This window comes from Perognathus longimembris, chromosome 1 (assembly GCF_023159225.1).
Source record: "Perognathus longimembris pacificus isolate PPM17 chromosome 1, ASM2315922v1, whole genome shotgun sequence".
In the NCBI taxonomy this organism is placed as follows: Eukaryota; Metazoa; Chordata; class Mammalia; order Rodentia; family Heteromyidae; genus Perognathus; species Perognathus longimembris.
Window position 1 is genome coordinate 138,547,013 of NC_063161.1, and position 12,265 is coordinate 138,559,277.

The 12,265-nt window shown below is 39.0% G+C and overlaps 1 protein-coding gene across 4 annotated transcripts in view; it reads left to right on the forward strand.

The window, feature by feature from the left end:
- Nucleotides 1-12,265, forward strand: part of LOC125346159 (ribitol-5-phosphate transferase FKTN-like) — a 65,675-nt gene that overhangs the window by 41,325 nt on the left and 12,085 nt on the right. For all 4 annotated transcript variants that reach the window (XM_048338474.1, XM_048338492.1, XM_048338500.1 and 1 more), the window contains one exon: nt 376-473. In XM_048338474.1, coding sequence (XP_048194431.1) covers nt 376-473 — 98 coding nt within the window. The remainder of the gene's footprint in view (nt 1-375; nt 474-12,265) is intronic.

A 12,265-nucleotide genomic window follows, 5' to 3' on the forward strand; every position in this document is an offset into this window, starting at 1 on the left:
TTCTTCCAACAGTCCCAACAGAAAAACTAGGGCTGACCAATTTGCCTAATCTGAGCATGTTCTCATCTCTGAACTAACCACTAAAACTTTATTCATCAAGCTTAGGTTTTTGTTGGCTGATTTGATTGTTGGATTTTAGAAGCTTAGAAATAGGGCTAACTCCTCTTCAATCATATGGAATGAGAAGGAGAGAAGAGAATTGGGGTGGTGGTAACTTGGAAAGGGAAGCTCAACAGTTCAAAATGCCAATGTATACTCTATTGAAAGTATTTTAGTGAGAAATGGCTGTCCTACAGCCAAGAATGAAGCTGGGTTTCTTAGACTTTGCACTGTCATCATCTAATCTTTCCTCACATTGCCTTTATTTTTCTACAGATATCTGTTTCCCAAGTTTACACTTTGTTGGACTGAGTTTGCAGACATGAAGGTCCATGTGCCCTGTGAAACCATTGAATATATTGAAGCCAACTATGGTAAGACCTGGAAGATTCCCGTAAAGACATGGGACTGGAAGAGCTCGCCCCCTAATGTGCAGCCCAATGGAATCTGGCCTATTTCTGAATGGGATGAAGTTATCCAGTTATATTGAGATACTAGGATAGATGCTTAAAAATCATATCTTTTGTCACACTTAAGTGGGACCCACAGGAGAAAAATGGAAAGTTCAAAGACAGAGAAGAGTACGAAGTCCTGAGCCATCCACTTTAATTCTGTTATTCAGCATTTTTTGAGGAGTCTCTGCATGCTAGGTAAAATGCTAGGTGACAGTGGAAAAGCAGAGGTGAACGAGCAAATGCTTTCTTTCCTGTCCCTTAGAGAAACACCAATTTTTTTCTCCACCCTTTAAAGTACTGAAGTAGAATGTGATATGTTCTATAATGAGTTTTTTAGATAATAATCATCCATTTCTGTCGGTCCTAAGCATTTAGGCTGATATGTTCTAACATTAAGATTGTGACATCTCAGTAAACATTCTAGTAATCAGAGTTTAGGTAACATCAAGAAAAGGTGGTAGCAGATTCAGTTTATAAGCAATCTTGTGTGGAATTGATTATTCCTTATTCTATAAAAAAAAGTGAGAACTTATTTTATACCTTGTCAAGATAAGAAAATTTCCATCTACTTATTGTTTTTATATTTGAAGCAAAATGAAAGATAATGCTTATATGATGCTTGAATTTCCAACCATTGTGAGAATATTTTTACTGACCCCTAAATAACAATTGTTGATAAATCATTCGAGAAAGACCATAGCACCCAAAATTATTTGAAAGAGCTGTGATTTCACCAAATCTATTTACTTTATTTTTCTCACCCACTCTTTTTATGTATTTATTTATTGTCAAAGTGATGTACAGAGGGGTTACAGTTTCATACATAAGGCAGTGAGTACATTTCTTATCCACCTTGTTTCCTCCTCCCTCCTCCCCCCTACCTTCCCCCCTCCTCAATACCCTCCCCCCCATGAGTTGTACAGTTGGCTTACAGCATGTAGTTTTGTAAGCATTGCTGTTGCATTGGTTTGTCTTTTATCCTTTGTCTCTCCATTTTGATGTTCTCCTTCCCTTCCCTAGTTCGAATAAGCATATATATAATACCCAAGGTACTGAGATCAGTAACAGTGACATCAGAGATAAAACTCTGGGGAAGAGAGACAAAGGAAAATGACATGGTACATTGAAAATAACAACAACAATGCTAAACCACTTATTTCCATAACTTGAAGTTCATTTCACTTAGCATCATCTATTGTGTTCTTCTGCTAGGACTATCCTAGATGTGTACAGTTATTCCCGATGAGGGAAACTGTAGAGTCTTTGTTTCTTTGGGCCTGGCTCACTTCACTTAGTATGATTTTTTCCAAGTCCTTCTATTTCCTTACAAATGGGGCAATGCCATTCTTTCTAATAAGAGGCGTAGAATTCCATTGTGTATATGTGCCACATTTTCTTGATCCATTCATCTACTGTGGGGCATCTGGGTTGGTTCCATATTTTAGTGATGGCAAATTGTGCTGTGATGAACATAGTTGTACTGGTAGCTTTAGTGTGATCTAGCTTGTATTCCTTTGGGTAAATGCCCAAAAGTAGGGCTGCTATCACCTATTCTTTTAGGTAAAAATATAAATGATTCTGTCTTCCAAGTTTATGATCCTGTACTCCTAATTTTAACATTGACACCAAAATACTAATAAAAATATTTCTGATTTTTAAAATATATTGTTGGCCTATGTATTAACTTAAAAACCTACCTGCTCCTTTTCTTCCATATTTACTCCCAAAATAGAGAGTGAATAGTGAACTTGGCAGCTGTTTTCCACCCTAGATCACAGTGTTTATAAAGCTTGTGTTCATCTCTGGTTCTCCAATCTGCTGAATGTATGGATGAGGCAAAATCTTGGGCTTTGCTACTTTATCATGGACCACCCACTTTGGAGCCCTTCCTTCCTTCCTTCCTTCCTTCCTTCCTTCCTTCCTTCCTTCCTTCCTTCCTTCCTTCCTTCCTTCCTTCCTTCCTTCCTTCCTTCCTTTCCATTTATTTGTTTGTTTGGGTATTGGTCATGGGACTTGAACTCAGGGTCTGAGTGTTGTTACTGAGCTTTTGTGCTCAAGGCCAGAGCATTACTGCTTGGGCCACAGCTCCCCTCCCCTTCAAGCTTTTTGGTGGTTAATTGAAGATAAGATTCTCATAGACTTCTCTCCAGGCTGACTACAAATTGCAACCTTCTGCTCTTAGCCTTCTGAGTAGCTATGATTACAGACATGAGTCACAAGTCATTTGGATAATATATTCTATGTGAGAGATATGAGAAATTCAGTTCTAATGAGTACTGCTTTTTCTGAGAAAATTATCTGTACTTGGGATTATTTTCTGAGACAGCTTGCAGATCTTCCTAAAAAACTAGAGAATCCAGTTTCCCTCAGAACATCTGAGGAAATGAGCTGACAGAATTTCCCAACATAAGCTGAAAGAAAGTAACCTACTATCACCAACCCCTTTAAATTTTGAAGTAGGTTTTTTTCCTTAAATAGTAGAATCGAGTTTTTAGGGACCTTTACAGATTATTAGCAGACTTGTCACCAAATGACAGATCATTCAAAATCATCTTTGTCTTTGCTAGAAAATTAAGTCCATAGAAGATAAATCCAAATTTTAAGTAACTAACCCCTATCTCCTTGTTTATGCACCAGAACAATATAGCAGATAATAGTGCTCTTGGATAAAATCCACTCTGCTTGGAGTGGACCATTTGCTTGTGCTCAGCATCTAGAAGTACATACATTTTATATTTCTGCCTATATCAAAATGGGACTCCCATTGTTTGTCAGGAAATCCAAGCCAACCACCCTTGATCAATCTTCTCAAATGTCTTGTCTTGGAGTACAAAGTTAGGGTGTGTCCACATTTGAAGATACTTTAACTCCAGTAACAAAGGTTCCAAACTCTTTCCTACATAAACCACCAGCTGCTAAAACTCCTTTCTTGTTTTCCTTCTATTTTATCCTGCTTCTGCTCCTGGGTTTCACTGGAATTTGGGGAAATTAAAAGTCTTTCCGCAGAATTTGAAGACTAGGCCTGGCTTTCATAGTGATCAGCCATATTTACTCCTCTGCTTTTTATAAGGTCGCCAGAAAGGAAACCCACCACAAGGTTCAGGTGGAAAGAAGTTTACTGGGGGAAAAGTAAACTGCTGGCCCGCACAAGATGGAGGTGTGGGGAGACAGAGGGGAAGGAAGAAGGGGAAAAGAGTAAGAGAGAAAAGGAAAGAGCGGGGACTGTGTTGAGCTGGATTATATAGGAAAAGGTGGGAGATATGGCCAGGTGGATTGCATGTGACCTCAGAGAAGGAGGAGTAACTGCCTTCAGGTGTGCCAGTTACCTAAGTAATGCAGGTACTGGGCACAGACAAAGAAGTGGGGGGCATCTGCATGGAGCCCTCCTGGAGGTAGACCTTACACTTCTTAACATCTGAACTCTCTCCTGCACAGAGCATAGATTAGGTATATACAACTCTAGTACCTTATTAGGTTACTTTTCTTTCCTCACCAAAGTATTCCAACAAGCATTTTCCAAAACTGGCCAGTTTTCTGTTTATTTGAAGACCTTTTATGTTAAATATTTTCGGTTAGGCATCCATGAATATCTCCAGAGATCTTTCTCAGTTGACAGCCAGGTAGCCACTCAGGTTTTCTCTACACACAGCATTTGTTTTCCTTCTTTCTGCTGCAATTACTGATATCTGGCTCCTGGAAAAAGGTAACCAAAAGGCATTCTTTCCTAAAACAAGGTAAGCAAGGAGAACAGGCATGTTCCAATTCCCTAGCTTCAAACCCTAAAATTTGACCACTAGGTGGCAGACTATCTACCAGCATTCACCTCCTAAACAAGTTAACAAAATCATCCTATTCTTGAATCTTAAAGGTAAAAGAGGCTTTAGTTCAGCATTCATTTTTAACCCTTTTATTTTTTAATTTAAATTTTATTGTAAAAGTGATGTACAGAGGGGTTACAGTTATATAAGATAATGAGTACATTTCTTTTTGAACAGTGTTACCCTCTCCTTCATTTTAACCCTCTTATTTAATAGCTAATAAATATTTCCAGCAAGATCAGCTGAAGCTAAAACCTTGAATGCCATGATTTATTGTCCAGTGATTGTTTCATTACTTACATCATAGCATAGTCTCTTTAGCTCTGCTGAGGAGCTTGACAGAGTTGTCAGTGCTCCACTAAGACTATTTCATTGTGCCAACTAACCGGATAACTCCCCATTTCTAAAGATTGCTTTCCTTTTCTAAAGCAGTTTCCATGAGTCTCTTTCTGTCTCAAGCCCTTTCCTTCCTGAAAGATATTTTCCTTGTAGTAGTGGTCTATTTTACCAGTGAGAATAATAGTTAGATGTATCAGGAGTACTTTGTAGGCTTCAGGATTTTTATCTGTTGGCTTGAAAGGAGCTTGAAGAATCTAGTTTCAACTATTTGAGCAGCTTTTAATTGTTTATAGTGATATTCTTTTTATGGATACAAGTAATTAACAATAGATTGTGTTTACTTTATCCCCAAATCATTGTTTCTGTTCTTACACAGCAACAAAGCTTGGAGTGGCAAATAGTACTGACAGAATACTGCATAAGTAAGCAGGGGGTATAGACTGGGTACCAGACCTAGGTCTGACAACACCTGGGAGTAAGCACCCACACTTCCACCTAAAAATCTCATCTAGTATCACAAGCCTAAGGCTTCAAATTTTTCAGTTTCTCTGAGTTTTGTTCTCTAGCAAACGAGCAGCCCATAAATGAAATAAATCCCTAAGGGAAATCCTCCCCTGTGAAAAACATAGACAAAATACTGCATACAGGAAGGGCAACCTTTTTTTCTGTCAAGGGCCATTTGGAGATTCATTACAACCTTCAGGGGCCATGCAAAATTATTAATACAGACATGCTATGGACAGTCTGACAAGAAGCATATGTCTCCGTCATGTACCAGACTTGTCCCCACTACTGTTCTAACACATAATCATAATGTTGCAATAGCTCTATGGCATGGGAAAATTTGTTATTAAGATCCTGAGTTCAAATATCAGTACCAATAGAATAAAAATTGGGGGCTGGAAATGTGGCCTAGTGGTAGAGTGCTTGCTTTGCATACATGAAGCCCTAGGTTTGATTCCTTAGCATGTATAGAAGAAGCCAGAAGTGGTGCTGTGGCTTAAGTTGTAGAGTGCTAGCCTTGAGCAAAAAGAAGCTCAGGGACAGTGCCCAGGCCCTGAGTCCAAGCCCCAGGACTGGCAAAAAAAATTTATTTTAATTACTGACAAGTCAAACAGTTGGGGGAGGGGGGGGGACAAATGTCCCAATCACTAGTTCTCCTCCATCAGTGTCTTCCTCTGTAATGTCATGTCAGAAGATAACATGTTGGCATTAAACAACACACAAGGTTTTGAGTAAAGCCTAGGTTTGAATCCAGTTTCATTGTGTAGGATTTATGCTGAGGCCTCACAGCCTCAATATCTTCAGGAGTGAATCTGGATAATAATGCTTCAAAGGGTTTTTAGAAGAATTAAATGAAAGTAAGTGCTTAGACTCTCAACTAGGATTAAGTAGGTACTTAGTAAATATGACATTTTCTAGTTTGATGTTTCTTTTCTACTTATTACTCAAAGGTAGTTATGGAAATTGTAGGTTATGATATTCTGCTTTACTCAGGTTGTATGAATGAATTTACATAAGGGGAAACATTTTTTATCAAAATAGTGTGAGGTGAGATTGTGTAGTTTATGAATTCAGAGATATTACCACATCCTCTCTAAATAGAGCCTTTGTTTTCATTGTGTTGGTCAAGTGATCCTAATATTTTCTCATATCTTACTTCATTCCTTGGTTATAAGCTGTTTACTTTCCTAAATGGGTGTCTGCTTGGACCTGGACTTGGTTTTCATAGTGTAGCTTCTTCTAGAGATAAACTCTCACTATACAATGTCATTATTTAGAGAATAAAGGAATTTGGAATTATTAGTTGCTTTTTTTCTTTGTCTGCAAATTTGTGTTGCTATCTCTGCTAGCAAAGAATCAGTAGGAAACATGATGCTGTTTTAAGTACTGCACATCAGACTGACTTACTAATTGTAGTTTATAAGCCACACAAACCAATCCAATGCTGATGCTCTTTGTTTACAACCAGTACTAAATGTCTACAGCTATAAATTTTCTAATGAGAAATCTGTTTCTGTACCCTAACAACTTCTAGCCTAAAATTCTTCACCTCTGTTATTCCTGAACCAGCCATTTACCAAGCTTCTATACATTTATGAGTATCAATCCCTCTCACAGAAGGGTTGACAAGGGGTATAAGGAAAATAAGTGGTATGTCTTATTGTAGAAAGTGTGGTCCTGGCTTGCATACCTTAAAAAAATTATAAAATGTTACAACCTTCTGATTATTTCTTCAGAGCATGGAGTTCATATGTTTGTAAAATGAAAATCATAAGTAAATCTTTGTGTATTCCGTCTACCTTATGACTAGAAAAACACGTGTGTGTATATGTATGTATATGAATTTTCCAGAAAAAATAATTTAAACACAAATACATTTCAGAGTATGCTTACCAGGTTAGTATTTGGAGTTTGTCTTCAGGTACAGGTAGTTTGCAGCACTACTGAAAGAACATTAATATTATTTTGATGAAAATTTTTAATATATCCACCTTGGGATCATGAATAAATTTTTTCTAATCTCTTGAGGTATGTATTTTGTGTTTATTTCTAAACTCGAAGTACAAATAACAGCCATTGACATTCACAATCTGATAAAATAGCCATCTTCCCCCAGTACAATATTTCTGGAATTTAAATCTAGGGCTCCTAGAGGTCTGCACACAGGACAATTTAGGTTTATTAATATTAGCACATGGAGCCACACAAAATGCCCACATTGGAAAACCATCATCTGTTGCAGTAAGAAAGAACTAGGAAGGTCTTATAAAGTTAGAATTGTGGCAGAGTAAAAAAACACCATAGTACATGAATTAAAAATCTTAGGTTGGGCCAGGTACCAGTGGCTCACACCTATAATCCTTGCTACTCAGGAGGCTGAGCTCCGAGAATCTCAGTTTGAAGCTAGCCTGTACAGAAAAGTCCCCATGAGACTATTCTCTCCAATAAACCACTCAAAAAGCAGAAGTGGCACTGTGACTCAAGTGGTAAGGAGCTAGCCTTGAGGACAAAGAGGCTATCACCCCAGGCCTTGTGTTCAAGATCCACAACTGACAAAAAAAAAAATCTTAATTTATATAAACCCAACAATGTCTGAAGTAGAATTATGCACCATACCAGTGGTATATATTCCAGATATCCTCTGCTAGTATACTGAAAATCAGCCAGTGGAATAGACCATATCAGCAAAATAAAAACAAAAATCATGAAAAAAAATATGAGATCGTGTACGTAGAACAGTTTGACAAAAATCCAACTCTTTTTTTTTTTTTATTGTCAAGATGATGTACTGAGGGGTTATAGCTACATGATTTAGGTAGTGATTACATATACATTTCTTGTCATACCTGTTATCCCCTTCTTCATTTTTCTCCCTCCTTCCCTTCCCCCCAGCCCCTCACCCCAACCCCTTACTACTTTCTTATTTTTTCAAAAACCAAAATATTAAAATAAACAGATAGTATCCTTAATGTCCATTGTCTCTCTAGTCTACAATGCTTATGTCCTCTATGATTATTAACTGTAAAACAATTCCTTCCAGATCAGGTGATATATATGTATACATCTCTTTTCTTTTGCTTTGTATAATCTGTTCCTTCTTTTTTCTAATTTCCCCCCTCTGATTTCCTGCTGCCCTTGAGTTGCTTAGTTTGTTTTCTTCGGTGCCCATTGCAGCTGTTGGGCCCTTTCTACTGTTTTTCCCCACTATTTTCCATTCATTCTGTGTCCTCCTTCCAGCTTCTTTCAGATGTGTACCTGTGTACATCTTCCCAACACCCATTTCTAACAAAAAGAAAGAATGGAAGAAAGACTGCCAGTTAAAAATACAAGGGAATTGCTTCAGCTTCATATAGAACATCTATAACCAAGCATCTATTAACTTTTGATGAATATCTAATGATAAATGACTGAATTTTTCTCTAAGATTAAGAACAAAGCAAGAATGTCTGCTTTCTCTAGTCTTATTTAACTTAATACTTGAAGTTACAGTAAGGTAAGACAATTAGATGAATGAAATATAGATTTGGAAGAAAGAAATGCAACTCTGTATATACGGATGACATTATCTCCATAAATAATACCAAAGGGTCTAGTTTGTTTTTAAGATCCAAAATTAGTTACACTTATGTAGTCTAACAGTAGCTTTAAAAACAGAAATGACAGTATAGCCACACTGAAGAAAATGAATACAAAATCTACAGGCTAAAAATGCTGGTGAAAGAAATCTAAGAGCAGAGTATCAGTGGCTCTCACCTATAATCCTAACTACTTGGGAGGTAGAGTTTGGGAAAATCATGGTTTGAGGTTAACCTGGGCATGACCATCTCAACCAGTAACTAGGTAAGAAGTTTGGAGCTTTTGGAGCTGTACACTCAAATCCAGAATCAATTTTTCTAGTTTGGTGGTCTTAACATAAATATTTAATCTTTAAGTTTGTTTTTTGTTCAACTAATGGGCCTAAAATTACCTATTTTTCAAAATTTTTAGAGGAAACCTGCAGTATCGCATACACTGCTTGGTACTTAGTAGACACTCAGTAAATGAAGGCGATTGTAAGTGTGATTTCAGTCAACTTGTCCACACAGTATTTTTTCAAGAAAATAGGTATTTCAGAGCAGTGATGAGTCAAGGATTGGCAACAAGAAGTGGGCACAAGTATGAGGCTTGCCCTTTAGAGAGAAGACAAGGGGTTAAAACAATAAGTATAATGGCCACTAAGACCGGGGCTAGGCACAGGTACTAAAAAGACACAGGTACTAAAAGCCTCAGACAGCACAGAGGCTATTTGAAAGTTTAGGAGCCAGGCGATGGTGGCTCATGCCTGTAGTCCTAGCTACTTTGGTTCAAAGCCAGCTTGCGTAAGAAAGTCTATGAGACTCTTATCTCCAATTAACCACCAGAAAACTGGAAGTGGAACTGTGAGTTTAAGTGATAGAGTGCTATCCTTGAGCCAGAAAAAACTCAGGAACAGCGCCCAGGCCCTGAGTTCAAGTCCTACAACTAACCGCACCCCCCCCCCCCAAAAAAAGAAAAAAATGAGGAAAGAGGGCAGGACAAGGAAAGGGAAAAAAGCAAGGTTCACTTGAGATTTGGGATTTGGAAAACAGAAATTTTGAATAAATAGAGAAAGGAAAGGAAGCTTTACCTGAAGAAAAAAAGTTAAAGAATAGGCTTTTTTTTTTTTTTTTTTTTTGGCCAGTCCTGGGGCTTAAACACAGGGCCTGAGCACTGTCCCTGGCTTCTTTTTGCTCAAGACTAGCACTCTACCTCTTGAGCCACAGTGCCACTTCTGACTTTTTTTCTGTTTATGTGGTGCTGAGGAATCTGAACCCAGGGCTTCATGCATGCTAGGCAAGCACTGTACCACTAAGCCACATTCCCAGCTCCAAGAATGGGCTTCTTGATAGTGTATGGGACCTACAAGGAACAGACAGACAATGAGTATACCGAATGGCCTGCTATGAAATTTGGGTAGATTGCAAGCAGAACATGATGCCTTTAGACTTGATTTCTACTCTGTGACACTAAACCTAAGGCTGAGTTTTAGTGATGATTCACAAAGCCCCTTCAAGGCCAGAGCCAGGGTTTGGAAGAATTCAAGGAGAGATGAGCCACTTCTATACCTGCTGCTTCGATTGGAGATGACAGGAAGGACTCTACACTGAAGTGCCAATGGAGGTTTAACTGAGGAGACTGGAGAGATCACAAGTTAAGGAGATGAGCCCAGTGGAGATTTTTAATTCTCTATTGTAATTCAGTCATTTCTTGATTGTCTGTTCATCTCTGGAGACCTCGAGCACTAAAGTTACCAGGAGTGGAGCTTGTGTTCACCACTGATCTCATTTCCTCTATCTTTCCTTGTACTCCACAAAAAGCTGGTGGCCTCACTGGCTTTCTGGGCCACAATAAATCAGATGGGCCAAGTTCATTGTGTTGTTACTGTAACTCTGTTCCATTAGCCAGAGCTTCTCCTGCCTCAATTAGAGAGGCTAAGTGGATATTGCTGCTAATGGGACCCTAGGTCAGCACAGAACACCTACAGAGACCATAGGGGCAGTTGAGTGGACAGGAGGTGAGCACAGTCTGTGTCTTGTTAAATCAACCTTCTTCATCTAGTTTGGAACTCAGAAAGGATCCGAACGCCCAGCTGGTAACCTATTTCTTCCTGGCAATTTGCAAAGAAGTGAAATCACTACTTACTGGAAAAGGTGGATATACTCTCAGGTAGTACAGAAATAACTTGCGTTATAAAAAGCAAAGGTGAGAACAGTGGTGAGGATCAGAGATTTCTCCGTAGGTGTTTTACTGGCTAGATTTAAAGTAACTCCCTCTAGTTTTCCTAAGGCTCTACCTGGGAATATTTGTTGGATTTCAAGGATAAGGAAGTGAGTCCTTCATCCCCTGGGGTAGGGGCCTTGGTTTGGGATTTGTCAGTCTGGAAGCTGAGAGTTTTAGGCAGCCTGATCCTGGCAGATTCTCCCCCGCCCCCCCCCCCCCCCCCCACACACACACACTTGCCTGAAGTGCAGCTGGCAAGGGCAGAGCAACCCTCCCCACCACCAGTTCTGTGCCCCACCATTCTTTGCCCCTAGAGCTGTGGCCTTTATTTTCAAGGCTGGTCCCCAGGAGGTTACTGTGGGGAATGAGGACAGCTGATAAGCCTGGCCATATTGACATTATGGGGAGCATTCAATAAATTTACTTTCTGCTAGTAAGCTGCACTCTTATCTGCTGTCCACAGAGCCATCTAATTTCTCATCTAGGATTCAATGATGAGTCATGTCCCTTAAACAAAGACCTGAGAATAAAGAGGAGAAAGTGGCTACACCCATCTCTTTCTTTTCTCTGGTACCTGATTTGCCCAACCAACATCTGCCTTGTTTTCCCACTGTCCTTGGATTTATTGCCTGAAAATAGAAGCAATCACAGCTCTTGGCCAACAGAGTCATGGCCAAGCCAGCTTGTCTTGGGAGGCCAGCAGCTGGGCACACCCAGGATTATGTGTCCCTCTAGGTGCTAACTATGGGATGAAACACACTCACGTGAGGCAGTTATGTGCCTTGTTTTATGCTTTGATGATCAACATTTGACCTGACTAGAAATACTCTTCTGGCCTTAACAGCAAATGTCATAGAGATTAAGTATGTGGGCCTGGGTATACATATGTGATCGTTATCAAGGGAGTCTGGGCCTGAGTACTGGAGAGTGGAGTTAATTGTAGGAGAAAAGTGACTTTCCTTTCCAGCATCTCCCTCATCTGGTCCTGGGCTCTATTTGCTCCAAGAAAGATATGCTTCTTAACAGTATATGACACAAGGAACTCAAAAGGTTAGGTAGGAGCCAGGCTACTGGACTGAACAAATCAAAGAAAACATACCCTTTGCAGGAAATTAGAGGCATACATTTAGAGCCACCATTTAGCTTTTGGGTAGGGCTTTTCTAGTTTAGTAAAGATAAAATAATAAGCATTTATCAAATAGCTATTTGGTATTCCAATTACTTTTTAGTATTTTTAACATTTTTTTATACATTAACTCACTGAGTCTTTAC